We start from the raw sequence: 18,406 nt of genomic DNA on the forward strand, positions 1-18,406 counted from the left end.
TTGTACTTTACTTGAAGCCAAATATAAAACATTGCTTTGTAAAAGAAATCCCTAATAAAGAGAATAAAAATTCTAGGTCAAAGAGCGGAGAAAGTCTGTGACAATTCATAAAACAATGCAATATTGTTTCTCTCTCTAAACAGAAAGGACAATTATTTACAGTGGGATTCAATTTCGCCACAAAGGCGTTTACAGCGATTGCACCATGCAGTATTCCAACCCGATCTCACGACCAAGTCGTACAAATTCGACGAATGATTAAAAAGTGGCTAATTCGTAACAATTCATACGACCTCACTCGTACGAATTAATACGATTTTGCTAAATCGTACATATTTTACGAATTGGCCAATTCGTATGAATTCGTACGAATGACCTACCCCTTACCCCGCCCCTAAACTTAACCATCACGTGGGTTTAGACAAATCGTACGAATTAGTACGAATTAGCCACTTTTTAATCATGCGTCGAATTCGTACGAATTGGTCGTGAGATAGTGTTGAGTATTCTCTACTTGTACTCAATGGTGGTTTGTATAGTACCCTCCACTCTGGTTTTAATTCCTCTACCACTCCTAGTTTGTCTCTCCATACTATGTCAATTCTGCCTTTTATTGTATGTTTATTTATTACCTTCATAATACATTTATATAAGATCTTTCCTTTAACTGTCCAAAAATCAACATTTTCATTTGCATTCAAACACAACAGAGGACTATTATGTGAGCATTCCTCCAGATCAGGTGTACTTCTGATGTCTGGGAAGAGGTCATTATCATCAGGGACAATATCATCACCCGTACTGTAACTCTCAAGTAGAGCCCGACCGATAAAGGATTTCGAAGGACGATACCGATACAAATATTTTTGGGTTTTAAAATCCGATATATCGGCCGATGTTTTATTTATTTATTTATTTATTTATTTTAAACTGGACATGATAGTCACAAATTTTGTCCTGCTTATTTGAGCTGAGAGAACTGATGGGGATGTTCTTTTAAATGTTATTCAAGCAATGTATGTCTCGTGCCCAACTCAACGAGTGCTGCCAACAGGAACGATGTAGAGTGCCCTCTGGTGGACAAACTATACAACTCCAACACTCATGACATGGTTCAAGCATGTTTCGTCCGTTTTTATTTTATTTTTGAAATATTGATTTATCAGCCATTATAACTGCCGATACCGATAGTTTGGAAAATGCCTAATATCGGTCTGCCGATATATCGGTCTGGCTCTAAACTCAAGTAGAGCTTTTTCCTTGGAGTTTAAAACCCCACCCAGTTTGTTCAGAAAACTTCTATCAAATCTCACCGATCTTATTCCCAGATGTGTAGCAACAGTTTGTGCATTTTTTAGTCCAGGTCCGGCTTTTTCAACAACGTCTTTCAATTGCAACAGTTTCTTTGACACAAGCAAGTCTTTTAGTCCGGGAAGGTCAACTCCCGACACATCAAGGCGACGTCCAAACACAACAGGTTCCTCAAGCACCCAGAAAAGAGATGTGCCCATTCATGCTTAAAAAAGACTTTTATAAAACGAAGGTAGTCCAAGACAAATCCAGGAGATTATTGTCTGTTAAAACAGTCCAGCATGAAGTCCCACTCCGTTTACACCAGATAAAACAGTCTGTGCTAATGGTCTCCACACTAGACTCTGGGGACCCATCAGCTGCTGAAGTTTTGGTAACAGTCCCAGAGGAGGATCGACACTAGCAAGTCTATGCCATAACGAGGAGGACCCACCAGGTTGTTGATCATGAGCGTACGACCTCGATAAGACAGTTTGGGGAGTAGCCATTTCCATCTCTGTAAACGTCCTTTGATTTCTTTCTAGCATACAATCCCAATTGTTTGTAACACAGTCATCATTCCCTAGAAAAATTCCAAGATATTTAAATCCACCTTTCTTCCACATTAAACCACCAGGCAAACTGGGAGGACCTCTATTCCAATCGCCTATTAAAAGGGCCTCACTTTTCCCCCAGTTAACTTTTGCAGAAGACATTTTTTTTAAAACTGTTAACAATAATCTTCAATTTTTCAATGTCATCAGCACCAGATATAAAGACAACTACATCGTCTGCATAAGCAGAAAGGTGCAACGTGATATTACAGTGTGGTATAGTAAAACCACTCAACTCATTTCTTAATTTATGAAGCAGAGGTTCAATAGCCAGGGAATAAAGCATGCCCGACATCCCTGTCTAACTCCCCTCTGAATCGTAAACGGAGCACTCAAACCACCATTGACTTTGACAACACTCTCAATGTCACAATACATGGCCTCAATAAAAACCCGACTAAAACCGAAAGCTTCTAAAACATCTCTCAAACACGCTCTACACGGTCAAAGGCTTTTTCTTGGTCTAACGAAATCAGACCAACATTTACACCAAATAGCCTCGCAACCGCCAAAACATCTCTGACCAATGAGATGTTCTCGAAGATTGACCTATTGGGTATGCAATAATTCTGATCAGAATGTATTATTTGAGGTTGAACTTAACTTAACCTTGTAGCTAAAGCCTTTAATAAAATGTTATAGTCAGCAGATAACAGAGATATCGGTCTCCAATTGCTTATGTTTAGGAGATCTCCCTTCTTGGGCAGGAGGGTAATAACAGCTCTTCTACAGCTCAACAATCCTTTATTCAAACTGTCATTAAGAACTAAAAAGAAGTCTTCACCAATCACTGGCCATAAACGTTTATAAAAATCAACAGGAATCCCGTCAATGCCAGGACACTTTCCTCATCATAGCGGTATATAATTCGTTTTGTGACAAATTTTGTTCAAGCTTAATGTTAGACTGTTCATCAATCTTTGGAAGACCGTTAAAAAAAGTGAAGTCATTATTTTCTCTTTGAGACAATTCACATTTATACAAGTTTGAATAAAAATCAACAGCATGTTTGCGTATCTCACTAGGCTCAGTAGCTCTTTCCCTGTGTCCGAGCGCGTAATGAATGAATGACACGACTTTGGCCGTTTTTTCTTTCCAAATTGAAAAAAAATTTAGATGGTGCATCCATTTGTGAGATGCTTTGAAAACGTGAACGTATTAACGCCCCTTGAGCTTTTGTACCCAACATATCTGCAAGCACTTCCTTTTTGGATTTGCTGCTATCAAAACAATCACCGTCACCTGTAGAAGCTGTTGTATTTAAAAGTTCTATAATTTTATTTTCTAAAATCTTCATTGACTGGGCCATATCTTTAGTGGCATTAAGAGTGTACTCTTCACATAATTGTTTTATGTGGACCTTGCCACAATCCCACCATTGTTGTAAGGAAGTATAAAACTGTTTTTGTTTCTTAAAATTTTCCCAAAACAAATAAAACATTTCAATAAACTTTTCATTTAAAAGGGATGTATTAAAGTGCCAACAAGCAACACACAGAATTACTAAAAAAAAAAATCACAAACAACAGAACAGTGATCAGAAAACCCTACAGGAATTATTTTACATTCTCTGGCCAGATTTGCTTGATAATTACACACATCCAGTCTTGCCATAGAAATAGTATTATCTCTACTATGTGCCCAAGTATACTGCCTATTCTTGTGATGCACATTCCTCCAATCAAAATGTTCTCATCAACTGTGTGAGCGCTTTTTGAGAGGCGATATGTGGCTCTAAGTGATTTCTGTCCAATTCATCATTCTCAGTACAACTAAAATCTCCACCGAGGAAAAATAATTCTTCAGGGTTTAGGTCTTTCATAGCAACACTAATTGTATGAAAAAAGCAATTCTTTCAGCTCCTTTTGTGGGGGCATACTGAGCTTTAACTTTTAAAAACCGGCCTTTAACTATTTCTTCCATTTCACAAGAAATTGGCAGGGATTTCTTTGAAAACAGAACAGCTACACCTCCACTATTGAAAGACCTATGACTCAAAAAAAATTCTCCATCCCATTCTTTTTTTCCAGTCTACCTCATTATTCAAGTCACTATGTGATTCTTGAACAAAAGTGACATCAATATGTTTTTGTTTAATAAATTCAAACAAACACATTCTCTTCTGACCATCTCTAGCACCATTTAAAGTGAGACTTCCAATTTTAAAATCTCTCATAAAAAATGATGTTTTAAAAAGACAGAAGTAAATAAAAGAAACAGTAAGGCAAAAACTTCTACCAGGAAGAAGAAATTATACCACGTCTTGTTTTTCGTCATTAAGATTTTGCTTTCTAAGTTTACTCACAATTTTCCTAAGACGGAAAACTTCTTTGTCTGCAAAAGCACCTTCTTTCATTAGAATTTTTGCATCATTAATGAAAGTTGAGCGATCAGGGAAGTAATCTTCAACCTGTAAGCCTTTAGTCTCTTTCAAAAATGTGCTAATGTCCTCAACTTTATATACTGTGGTCTGATTCTCATTTTCATTTTGCCATGAAAGATAAGAACATTCAGAAATATTGGAATCTGAAGAATCACCGTCATTCTCTGGGACTAAACTTTCAACCTCGTTTTTGTTTGTTTAAGGACTTTGCTCTGGTGGACTTTTTTCCTTTTATTTGGACGTTTGAAGATTGGCACTGTTTCCATCTCCATTTCAACAACACCCTCACTGACCTGTTTGCCATTTTATCTGTATTAATGTCACTGCTCGAATTAACAGTGTCAAAAATTATGCGATCAGAGACCGAGATCAGACCTGCAGTAAGCAGCCATATAGTGGGTTTATTCCCAACCGACTCACCCACCAGAACCAGCAGCAGCATCAGCATCAGCATCAGCAGGGGCCACAGCATCCTCTGTGACAGACAGACACAGCTTCAGAAGGATTACTCTGAGTGTTGGTCTGTACAGTAGCATTTTCATCTATTTTATCAGGACAAACACGTATCAGATGGCCAATTTTGCCACAGCCAAAGCATTTCATTATACTTTCAGACGTTGCATAAACTGTAATTAAATTCCTCAACTCTAACATTGAATGGCAGGTTCAGCTCAGCATTGTTTTTCAGAACCATGTAGACCTGTCTCCGAATTAAGACACTACATGTTTCAGGAAGGGAGGTTTACAGCTAAAAGCTATTTTTCTAATGGGAGAGACTATCTTACCAAAGAAAGACAATACTTGCATCAGAAACAAAAGGAGGTACATAATCGTCCGAGAAGGTAAGAGCAGAACAAGCGTAAGCGCATCATTGATTCATTTACAACTCCCGAACAAGTTCATTCACTTTTTCGATCGCGTTTAAAAATAAAACAACCGCGTTGTTCATTTTAGATGCAGAAACAATAGCGTTGTAACCAACTAGCCTACATTGCCAACCGCTAAAGCACATTCATCTACACTAAAATTACACAAAATCTTAATCCATGACGCCGAGTTAACCATCACTGCTCGTTATGTGTACACCTGAAGCAGACATGCTTACACGCCGGGGGCAGACTCACAACTTTCTTTAAATAAAACTAATCCTCAAACACAAAAACAACACACAAAAAACATAACCAAACAAACAAACAAAAAAGTTAGAAAACACACTCAGGTGTCACTCACCACGCACTCTTCTCACTCACTCAGCAAACGCTCGCACATGCGCACAAGAGAGAGAGGGGGGGGGCAGATAGATAGATAGATAGATAGATAGATAGATAGATAGATAGATAGATAGATAGATAGATAGATAGATAGATAGATAGATAGATAGATAGATAGATAGATGGAAAATAATGAAACATATTTTTTTTTTTACAATAAAAAACGTTATAGTCCAGCATAAGAAAGTTTAGTGATGGTTAATTTTTGTTTAAAAAAAGTTATTAATTTAGTTAATTTATATACACTATACAGCTGCTCTGGAGAAAACCGTGATGTCATCATCCAGCGGACTACATCGTGCGTTGTGGTCGTGTCTAGGCGCAGGTCCTCCATCTGATCTGGATACGGCTCGGATACGTGTTGTGGTCGTGTATCTGATACAGTCAAACCAAAAATTATCGAGACACCGTATATAATTTTTGATATTTTTTTACTGGTTGCAGGAAACCTCATTTATGTAAGTTAGGTTAGCAAGATGTCTGAATACAATTTAGTTTGACTGTAGATATTCACGCAGAGAGGACAAAATGAGGCCCCATTCCTCCCATTCAGAAGAAAACCTTTGAATGTATTAAATCAGAGAGAGAGAGAGAGAGAGAGAGAGAGAGAGAGAGAGAGAGAGAGCAGCGTAGAGACACAGAGGCACTGACGCGTGGCAGGAGTGGACGAGCAGATCGTCATGTTCATCTGAATGCTCAAAAAACAGTTCATGAAAAATAATAAAACAAAACAGCTAAATCAGAATAAGCGATTCAACAAAACCATCTCGAGGTTGAGAAATAACACACATCTATATTGCTCCGCTGAGGGCTTGTGACATCTGTATATGATTCACATGACTTTCCTGACCTTTGACCCGCGGTCTCCTGCTCCTCGGGCCATTACAGCACAATCATAACAGATGTCCGCTGTTCTTCCCAGACACATGTTTGATCCACACTCGAGGGTAAAATAGGATCTTTGGCCTGATCATATCAGAACTGATTCATCACAATCTGCCACTTAAAAATAAATAAATTAGAGATATGCAAAGATATTCTTGGGGAAAAGATAATATCTTTTGAGGAAACTCCAGCTCCTATTATATTAAAGTCAGAGTGAAACCGCCGTCGTTCAGACGTGACCTGTTTCTGTGCTGAGAATAAAACCTGCGGTTTGGTTTCAACGCTATTATTTTGCACCGCTATATACATTTAAATATCTGTTTATCAAGCTAATGACACCCTGCTTGAAGCCAGACGTAAGTGATATATCTTGAGGTAATTACAGTAGGTGTTCCAAGCTAAACTTAAATTGGAGACCGTAATGACTTTTGCTGCCGTGAAGGCAAATACGCTTTATTTAATGAGCTGCTTTATAACCTCAGTGCAGGACTTCCGCTCCATCTCGTGTCGTTCTGTAATTAATACTCACAACTCAAACGTCAGTCTTTGTTGTGGCCGAGCGCAAGACGCAGCTTGAAGACGGAAAAGCATCAGGAAGTAGCAGTAATTCTCCACACACACACACACACACACACACACACACACACACACACACACACACACACACACACACACACACACACACACACACACACACACACACACACACACTTAGAGCAAATCCACCATATCAAACCACTGCTATATTTATCCACCAGAACCACATATTACGGTCATCAGACACCTTTATCACCCTAATGAGCAGAACTCATGCTGAGGAGTGCAGGCCTCACACACACACACACACAATCTCTCTCTCTCTCTCACACACACACACACACACACACCTGATTCCCCATAGTTTCTTCAAATTCTGCTATTACTATATAAAGTAACAAGAAGTGGCATTTTACAGTGGTGAATTATGAGCGCTGGATTGAATAAAGTTTGACTGGCACTGTAAGAAGTGTAGAAACACATCTGTACTGATGGGAACTGCGCCACTGTTCGTCCGACTGTTACTGTACTTGTTATTTACTGTATTTTATGTTTTACTTTAAACTGTTTTAATTATTCTGATTTCTTTAGATTATTTTAATTTCTTCCATGTAAAGCCCTTTGAATTACCACTGTGTATGAAATGCATAAATAAACTTGCCTTGCCTAATGTAAGTCATGTCTTATAAAAATAATTATTTTACATTTTTTGGGTAATATAAAATAACAAAATAAAATACAGTGACCAACTTTCTAAAGCTGTCGTTTTGTTCCAGTAAATAACAAGAAATTTACAAAAATCTAAAAAGATGCATGATGACCATCAACTACAGTAAGTGACGCCTAATACTTGCAATGAATTAATATTTAAAGGGGTCACGAATTGAGACATAAAATGTTCCTTGATCTTTCGATATATAAGAGGACACTGTACTATAAAAATATCCTGCAAGTCTCTCTTCCTCTTCCTCTTACTCCAAAAACAGCTTTTTTGAATCCAAGCTCAGGTAATAGTGTGATAAGAGCCTCTGCAGAATGAGATCGACGCCCACTTCTACATCATCAGACCCCGCCCACCGACACACACACGCCATGAGACGCAAACACAGGATTTCAGCAACAAAACCACAGCTCAGGACATGAGTGCTTGTGACCCGGGGTCGCCAGAAGGTGCCTGTCAGTCTCTTGAGAGATGACATAGCCAGAAAAAATGCCATCTTTAAGACTGGGCACTTGTCTGATGCCGTGTCCAGAGGCTCGAAGGGCCAAGGATAACGTTTTAATACTACGGCTAGATCCCATGTGGGTAGACCAGCGTTCAGGAACCGATCCCTCTCAGGGGTCAAACCCATCATTTCCACTTCTATGATGTCGAAGATCTATAATGGGACGTAACGCACCCAAATCACCACCTTCGACGCTTAAGCCCAGGATCAAACCCTCCAGAGCTAGCGGACGAGGGCCTCATACCCCTCACATTATCCACGAGTGAAGCCCCCGGGCTGCGTCTGACAACAGCTGTGATGCCGGCTCCTTTATAGCTTCGTTTTCCACCGGCACGCGTCACGGGACCGTCATCGACGCAGCTCTAGATCTCTCGAAAGGGAACTCTGAAGGGCTTTGCTGTGAGTGACATCATCAGAAAGACATTACAACATGTTTTGTTTTATTTACAACATGACACTGCAAATGATAATGAATACGTTTTTCACTTTATCGAAAAGGATGAACTACGAATAGCCTACAAAAACGACAGTGGGATAGACAATCGGACATTCATTCAAGATTCTGTTGTTACACAAAACACAGTATCAGTTATCATTTGTAAACTATAACCATGGCAACTCCGTCATTATTTTATTTTATAAAACAGTTAGTTCGAATCCTTGATTCTGATTGGTCAAGAGCTGTGCTTTATTCACGATAAAACACGGCTATGACCGCTCCACCCAACGGCTCTATCGATCGCTGCACGACACTGCGGTTCTGTGTTGTTTTTATTTGAGCTTCATGCGTTTTACACTCTGGAGCGCCGTTGCTGTTCAGGCCGTTCACGCTCAGGGACTATTTTTTCTAGCGGAAAGAAGGCTTTTTACTTCAAGAAAGTTGCACTAATACATTGTTTTTTACTTTAATATTGTGTGGCAACCGTTTTATAAAAGCAATACTCGAGGCTGTGCTGTATGGTGAATAAGTGACGGCTGAAGGGGTTACTCCGCTTCGCGTCGGGCCTAACGACGCCCTTCAGCCGTCACTCATTCACCGTACAGCACAGCCTCGAGGACCTTATTGCTTACATGCAAAACTGTTACTCAATCACCACTCCTGAATGAGAAACGCCCATCAAAACAGTGTTTCAAAGAGAGGGTCGAAACTGGATAGAAAATAGCGTATTGCCTCTAAATTAGGATGTTTTTGACGTAAAAAATCTTGATCACATTATACAATTTTAAGAAAACAAAATTCCTGACCTCTTAAAGTGACTGTTTACATGATTTTTCCCACAACATTCCACTGTGAGGAGAAAAACAGTCATACTGTTGGTGTGTGTGTGTGTGTGTCAGTGCAAACCCTGAAAAACAAGCCCAGCTCGTGCCAGCTCCTCTGGACGCCTGCATGCGTTCGTGTTCGGGAGGTGCAAACTTTCCCAATAAACACTGTTTCTGACAGCGCTTCAGGCTTTACCACCAACATTTGTTCATAAACACACTTTCACATCTGAGTTCATCACAGGTCATCATATCAAAATCAATAATAATAACACACAAACATGAAATTTGGAAAAAAATGTTTTATTCAACAGACAATAAACACTTGATTTGCTTTATAAAAAAATCTATAAAAAAGATGATTTGATTGTGATCTGAGATGCAAGGTCCAAAAACGGGTTCATGACGATACAAAAATGAAAGAAAATTAATTTCAACAGTTAAATTACATATTTATCAATGACATTTTTAAATCATGTGCGGTCGGTCACTGTATAAATAAAACACGGAAATTAAATTAAATACATACAGAATAACAAACAAATAAATGACATGATAAAAAAGGTTTTTGTTTGGAAAATCAACATCAAAAATAAAAAAAGTACAGTGCATGAAAATGTCATGGAGAGGGCCGACGTCGCCGGTCCAACGCTGCGATCCGGCCAATAAACACGTTACATTCGAGGAGGGCGGCTTGGGTTGGACTGAACGTTCATGTGCTGCTGGAGCTCATGTCGTCTCTGTCCACACTAACACAGTTTCTGCGGCGAGCGGCTTCAGGATCTCAGGATCTGTGCTCGTGGCTGGTCTCGATGCACAGGACGATGAACCGGTTGGAGCAGCTTCGGGTCTGCTGGTTCAGCAATCCGCTGTAGAGGAACGAGGCCTGACCCGTGATGGCCATGTCTCCGGCTCTCCAGGACTCACAGTTCAGAGCATCCAGTCGCTTTCCTCTCGCTGAAGAGCCGTGCCACACCGCCTTCTGAGGCCTGAACACACACACACACACACACACACATAACTAAAGACATGTATGGCTTCAAACATCTCAAAACGCTCTCGGGAACATGCAGAACTGTTTACATTTCCTGAACCCAAAGAGTTTGTCTAGCCCTGTATCACGAGGCTGCTTCAGGGTCATCCATGGGTTCATATGTGTATTAGCTTTGAGCTCATGTACACTACTGTTCAAAAGTTTAGGGACAGTAAGGTTTTTAAATAATAATAATAATATGTTAATTCAGTAAGGAAGCATTAAATTGCTCAAAAGTGACAGTAAAGACATTTTTGTCATGACACCTTGGGTGTTTGGTATGATAATGGATATATGCAATGCTAATGTATTCAGTCTTGGTAGAAGATCTGCTACGCTGCTGTTACTAATATTACTGTTACTGTTATTACTGTTACTGTTATTACTGCTGCTGTTACTGTTATTACTGCTGCTGTTACTGATATTACTGTTACTGATATTACTCTTACTGTTATTACTGCTGCTGTTACTGTTATTACTGCTGCTGTTACTGATATTACTGTTACTGATATTACTCTTACTGTTATTACTGCTGCTGTTACTGTTATTACTGCTGCTGTTACTGATATTACTGTTACTGATATTACTGTTACTGTTATTACTGCTGCTGTTACTGTTATTACTGCTGCTGTTACTGATATTACTGTTACTGTTATTACTGTTACTGTTATTACTGCTGCTGTTACTGTTATTACTGTTACTGTTATTACTGCTGCTGTTACTGATATTACTGTTACTGTTTTTACTGTTACTGTTATTACTGCTGCTGTTACTGTTATTACTGTTACTGTTATTACTGCTGCTGTTACTGTTATTACTGTTACTGATATTACTGCTGCTGTTACTGTTATTACTGTTACTGTTATTACTGCTGCTGTTACTGTTATTACTGTTACTGTTATTACTGCTGCTGTTACTGTTATTACTGCTGCTGTTACTGTTATTACTGTTACTGTTATTACTGTTACTGATATTACTGCTGCTGTTACTGTTATTACTGTTACTGATATTACTGCTGCTGTTACTGTTATTACTGTTACTGATATTACTGTTACTGTTATTACTGCTGCTGTTACTGTTATTACTGCTGCTGTTACTAATATTACTGTTACTGATATTACTGTTACTGTTATTACTGCTGCTGTTACTGTTATTACTGCTGCTGTTACTGATATTACTGTTACTGTTATTACTGTTACTGTTATTACTGCTGCTGTTACTGTTATTACTGTTACTGTTATTACTGCTGCTGTTCCTGTTATTACTGCTGCTGTTACTGATATTACTGTTACTGTTATTACTGTTACTGTTATTACTATTACTGTTATTACTGCTGCTGTTACTGTTATTACTGTTACTGTTATTACTGCTGCTGTTACTGTTATTACTGCTGCTGTTACTGTTATTACTGTTACTGTTATTACTGTTACTGATATTACTGCTGCTGTTACTGTTATTACTGTTACTGATATTACTGCTGCTGTTACTGTTATTACTGTTACTGTTATTACTGCTGCTGTTACTGTTATTACTGTTACTGATATTACTGCTGCTGTTACTGTTATTACTGCTGCTGTTACTGTTATTACTGTTACTGATATTACTGCTGCTGTTACTGTTATTACTGTTACTGATATTACTGCTGCTGTTACTGTTATTACTGTTACTGTTATTACTGTTACTGATATTACTGCTGCTGTTACTGTTATTACTGCTGCTGTTACTGTTATTACTGTTACTGATATTACTGCTGCTGTTACTGTTATTACTGCTGCTGTTACTGTTATTACTGTTACTGTTATTACTGTTACTGTTATTACTGCTGCTGTTACTGATATTACTGCTGCTGTTACTGTTATTACTGTTACTGTTATTACTGTTACTGTTATTACTGTTACTGTTATTACTGCTGCTGTTACTGTTATTACTGTTACTGATATTACTGCTGCTGTTACTGTTATTACTGTTACTGTTATTACTGCTGCTGTTACTGTTATTACTGTTACTGTTATTACTGCTGCTGTTACTGTTATTACTGTTACTGTTATTACTGCTGCTGTTACTGTTATTACTGTTACTGATATTACTGCTGCTGTTACTGTTATTACTGTTACTGTTATTACTGTTACTGTTATTACTGCTGCTGTTACTGTTATTACTGTTACTGATATTACTGTTACTGTTATTACTGTTACTGATATTACTGTTACTGTTATTACTGCTGCTGTTACTGTTATTACTGTTACTGTTATTACTGTTACTGTTATTACTGCTGCTGTTACTGTTATTACTGTTACTGATATTACTGTTACTGATATTACTGTTACTGATATTACTGTTACTGTTATTACTGTTACTGTTATTACTGCTGCTGTTACTGTTATTACTGTTACTGATAATACTGCTGCTGTTACTACTGTTACTGATAATACTGCTGCTGTTACTGTTATTACTGTTACTGATAATACTGCTGCTGTTACTGTTATTACTGTTACTGTTATTACTGCTGCTGCAGAGCAAATACAAGACTTAAGTTTTCTAATTTAATTCAAAATTGTGATGAAGCTTCAGGAATTATCATGATATGGAAATGTGATACGTCACATGCCTAATAATAAGCTCGAGTACATGCATTTCACACTGAGTTCAACCATGAGTAAAAACAGATAGAGTTCTTAATGTGAGACTGAGGAACCACTAACATAGGCTTAATGAACTGTCTCTTCTGTTTCATGCACTCATACAGCAGTTCTCCTGAAACTCAGTCCACGTAGATCCTAAAAACGTCCCACTTCACAAACAACCTTAAAAAAGGCTCCAGCAAACCACAATTGCTGCTGCGCTGTCACTGCCTCATCTGGAGCATCACACTGCAGGCTATATTTACCGGCCTGGAGTATAAATACACTTAAAGAGAGAAGAAAAACACAAATGCACGGGTGGAGAAATGTGAGGTGTAGCCGCTGTCGTCTGGACTGTGGTCAGTGCACGGAGGAGGGCCGTGTGTGTGTGTGTGTGTGTGTGTTGGCAATACTTGAGAGACTCCAACCGAAGCTGTTTACCACTAAACCATTACTAGAGTTTGTCGACTGCCTTTAGGCAATTAATGAGGTAGAATGATGGGACTAAACTGAGACATTTCATGCGATTGCTTGCCTAAAATGTGCATGAGAAAATAACATTCAGCCAACCAACACAAAGCTTTTAAGCACATGATTGGATCAAGAAGTTGTTGAAGTGTGTTAGAATCTCTCTGCTCACTTGAGGATAATCTTCAACGCTGCGTACGCTGTGAGTGTTTAACACTTGTTCAGAGTGTGTGTACTGACCAGAAGGGGTCACTCATCACATCACGTCCGTCGAAGGAATACAGCGGGATCCCGGGAGGCAGGAGATGGTTGGAGAAGATCGACTCCCAGTCCTTGAACAGGACCTCACCCTACACACACACACACACACATCGCAGAGAGATTTAAAACTGTCCCGTAAAATCTAACGTGAAGTATATGGATTTAAACTCTTAGAGGGACAGTTCCAGGGTTATTACACTCAACTGAAACTTAAAATGTCCTGATAATTTACCATCCGAGATGTTCACGTCTTTCTTTCTTCAGTCAACAAGAAATTAAGGTTTTTGAGGAAAACGTTCCAGGATTGTTCTCCATATAGTGACCTCAATGGGGTCCAACGGGCCGAAGGTCCAAATGTGAGTTTCAGTGCAGCTTCAAAGTCTCACAAAAATAAACATTTACATAGTCTTTAACCACAAAATCGTGTCGAGACTTTGAAGCTGCACTGAAACTCACATTTGGACCTTTGACCCGTTGGACCCCACTGAGGTCACTATATGTTTTCCTCAAAAACCTTCATTTCTTGTTGACTGAAGAAAGAAAGACATCTTGCATGGCGTGGGGGAGAGTAAATTATCAAGAAATTTTAATTCTGAAGAGAACTAATCCCTAAAAACGTGTTGCTTTAACCCTTTACCTGTCACCCCCCTTTTTGATAATTGACATTAAAATGCACTATACAAACTGAAATGGTTGTAATTCAAGAATGCTTTGGAATATATCCACAAATTTGGTCTTGTTTTAAAGAAAACAAACAGTAGATTATTACTGAAGTGAAAACACTTCAAAAAATTAAAGTATGAAAAAGTTATGGAAGTTAAAATTTACAGTAAATAAAACATACTTTATTAATATATAATTTTTTATATAAAATAAATATTTTACACAATAAAATTACTATAAAATGAAAGCTATATATCTAACCAAGTTGTTTTCCAAATTTAAAGTTGATATCACAAAAATTGAAGTTCCCATGAGATTTTGTTTAGGCGTTATACCAAAAATAGCCACCGGTTGCAATTGAATTCCACTGAATTTAATTGTATGCATTCTGCCATAACAAATTAATACATTTCTATCCAAATATCACTTCTGTCACTAAATATGGAACCTTGAGACTCAGATCTTTCTGAAAATATGTGTTTTGTCAAGATTAGAAAAGGTTTTGATAATAAATTATGAAAGATGATGCCCAAAAGGGGAGGGGCCTAATAAAAAAATACCGTTTCTATGGTAACGCAACGTCTAATTTCAAAACGGTTTTCACAGGATGAATTCTGAGTTCATAAGCTTTCAAATGATGCCTAACTTATGATAACTACTAAAATATGTGATATAATAATAATAAAAAAATGTTTATATATATATATAATATATTATACTTTTTAGAGGACTTCTTACTTTACTTTTAAAAATATAATTTTATCTTTTTTTATTGACAAATACTAGATTATGTTTTATCATGAACTTTTAGCACTAAAAACCAAAGTTTAAATTATTAAAAGTGTGTGCGTCGACTTTTTGTGACAAACGTCAGAAACTCCTGTAATGACGTCAATTTTTTGAGGCGCACTCTTGTCAAAAATTCATATATTACTGTTCATTCATAAATTGTAAGAAAAAAAAAACAAACAAATATCAAATATCTATTTAGGAGTCTTAGACCTTTCCAACGATATATAGTTTGTCATGACTAGATTAGGATTTAATAGTAATATAGTGAAGTAAATTTAGGTTGCCCGTATACGGGCGAGTGACAGTTAAAATAAGCGTTAACTGAAATAAATAAACAAAAAAACGTATTTAAAACAGAAACAGGTGAGATTCCTTTACAAAGGAGCAGGAGAGAGTGAAACCTAAGACATTCACCTTCAGGTTGACGACTGGCGTGTGAGTTCGGAACATGGGCTGCACGGTGTCAATCAGGTCCTGTAGGTGGTGTGAGAGGAAGGCCTTGTAATGGTCCCTGATCCCCATGGCTTGAGCTTGAGTTCTGCAGAGCTGGTTCACCGAGTGGATGGAGCCCAGATTGCCCGTCAGCGGTGTGTTGAGGGCCACCAGCCTCAGCTGAGAGCATGGACAAGTACACACGTCACCACACACACAATAAACACTGCCAATGCTGAGAAACACGATGACTATTGTACTGAAATATAAACGGGCTTTATTTAGCACAGTTCAGATTTTATAACTCACAATTCTGTTCTTTTCTCTTCAAGACCTTTTAATCTCAAAATTGTGAGATATGAAGTTGCAGTTACCAGCGTGTGGAAACCGTTCGCCCTCGTGTGAAAGGAGGATTACTAAACAGATTATTGAAATCATTTTGCCCACAAACCATTGAAAATGCGCTTTTTTTTTTTTGTAAAGTTATCAGCCATTCAGAACTTCTACTAGCCAAAAAAAGGAAAGAAAAAGAGAAAGAAGAAGAAGAAAGAAACGAACCAGATTAATTACATCAGAGCTTATTTACAGTATATACTGTAAAATTTGGATTTCATACATTCATTCCTTATTCAAACAAAATCATGTCATCCATCATCTCTCTTCCTCCTCATCCTCATCCTCATCCCCATACATGTGTTTTAGAAGGACACAGAACATCAGAAACAGCTCAGATGTTGGAAAACAACAGTGTGTTTTCTGTTCACCAAGAGCGTTTTAATCTCCGCTATCGCTTCAACGCCAATGAACGAGCGAGCCGTTATTAGTTGTGTCGAGCCGCGTGTGTTCAAGCCAGATATGAGCAGATTCTGTGCAATACGCTGTGTTTTATATCTCATGATGATTTTTGATTTGGCAGATTGGCTACGCGGACTTCCCCAGCAAAGTGAGTAAATATAATAATAACATGCAAATTGGCCAGCGATTTAAAAGCGTTTCCCGCCACTGTTGATCTTCACCCGCATTTGTTCATTTCAAACCCTGATTATAAGACACAAAAATGGTCCAAAAGTGAAGAAAGCAGAGCATCTCCTCATGGATGATGAAGAACCGTCCTTTAGTCTAAAACAGGAGCTGGACACCACAGACTCAGTGACGAGGCCTGATCTCTCCGAGCTGCTTTTCATAACCAAACCATGACAAATCTGAAATATGACATGAGTCTCTCTGTGGAGGACAGCCTGGGGAAGTGTGTGTGTGTGCGGCTGAGAGAGCGTTCAGTGTGTGCTGGGACAGCCAGAGATACACTACTGGAGGATACATGACACTCGCTTTACACTGAGCTTACTGTGGAGAACTTAACACTAGGAGAAGCCAAACCATTCAACACACACACACACACACACACACTTACTGCTTGTCCCGTATGTATCTCAGGTGTGTTGAATTGAGGCCTCAGCATCAGAGGTTCAGCCAGTAGGGTATAACAGACACAAGCTCAGTCCACACACACACACACACACATACACACACTCACACACACTCTCTCTCTCTATTTGAAATCAGATTTAAAACAGTCACTTTTTCCACAATAAAAAGTGTTTTCTTGCCCAATAACAAGTGTGTAGTGTGTGTAGTGTGTGTAGTGGGCTGAAGGAGTGTTTATTACATCATCCTGTGCGAGGGCGGGAGACTCGAGTGTGTGTATCAGAGCGCCCAGCAGAACCTCTCGCCAGCCTCCGGACACTCGGATGAAGAGTTTACTGGAGTCTGAGAGCAGAGCCAGCGTTCCCTCGTCCTCCAGCGCCTGCGTCATCACTCGCACACTGGCAAACCTCCGAACCTGTGGACACGACACAAACTCCACATATCTCTCACGACAGGACACCAGATGAGCGATTTAACATATTCAGGGCTTTAAAGGAATATTTCACTGCAAACTGAAGTTATTTCAAACCTGTATGAGTTTCTTAGTTCTGATGAACACAAATGAAGATATTTCGAAGGATGTCGATAACCAAACCGCCCCAGCGCGCCATTGAGTAGGAAACACATAGTATGGAAGTCGATCAACTGTTCGGTTACCGCCATTCTTCAAAACATCTTCCCTCGTGTTCATCAGGAGTAGGTTTGAAACAGCGTGAGGCGGAGGACATGATGACAGGATTATCAGTTTGCAGGGAAGTATTCCCTTAAAGCCGCAGTCACATCAGTGACATCTCCCAGTGTATGAAGCACAGCTCACTCTGTTCCTCATGCGGCGAGATCATGTGACCACATTTTGGCATTAAAGCAAATGATTGACAGATTGGTTGAAGAGATATGAGGGTTTACTCACGGCTCCGGCGGGATCAGCTCGACCCGGGGGACCCGGGGGACCCGGAGGACCCGGAGGACCAGGGATCCTCACACCTGAAACAACAACAGGATCACACACACACACACTGGGATCACAGCAGGACTGATGGGAAATCTACAGCGCTCTGCAGGGGTCCACTGAGAGAATCATTATCTCTGATCAACAACATGCTGAGAAACAGATAAACAGATGTAAAGCGTCACCATTATAAGAGCCTCAGGTATAAAGATGTGTGTGTGTAATGATCCTAAATGTGAATGTATGAATGATTTATCAAACACCACTCTCTCTTTATAAATACAGTTCATCTT

At 38.9% G+C, this 18,406-nt stretch overlaps 1 protein-coding gene across 1 annotated transcript in view; it reads right to left on the minus strand.

The window, feature by feature from the left end:
- Window positions 1-9,756: 9,756 nt before the first annotated feature.
- col15a1a (collagen, type XV, alpha 1a) overlaps window positions 9,757-18,406 on the minus strand; it is a 59,309-nt gene continuing 50,659 nt past the window's right edge. The window contains exons 35-40 of the mRNA XM_089125942.1: window positions 18,075-18,148; window positions 17,405-17,579; window positions 17,151-17,209; window positions 15,722-15,919; window positions 13,832-13,941; window positions 9,757-10,458 (exon numbers count right to left, since the gene is read on the minus strand). Of these exons, the coding sequence (XP_088982068.1) occupies window positions 10,254-10,458; window positions 13,832-13,941; window positions 15,722-15,919; window positions 17,151-17,209; window positions 17,405-17,579; window positions 18,075-18,148 (821 nt within the window). The 3' untranslated portion in view covers window positions 9,757-10,253. The remainder of the gene's footprint in view (window positions 10,459-13,831; window positions 13,942-15,721; window positions 15,920-17,150; window positions 17,210-17,404; window positions 17,580-18,074; window positions 18,149-18,406) is intronic.

Source organism: Pimephales promelas, chromosome 22 (assembly GCF_988280905.1).
Source record: "Pimephales promelas chromosome 22, fPimPro1.hap1.1, whole genome shotgun sequence".
Classification (NCBI taxonomy): Eukaryota; Metazoa; Chordata; class Actinopteri; order Cypriniformes; family Leuciscidae; genus Pimephales; species Pimephales promelas.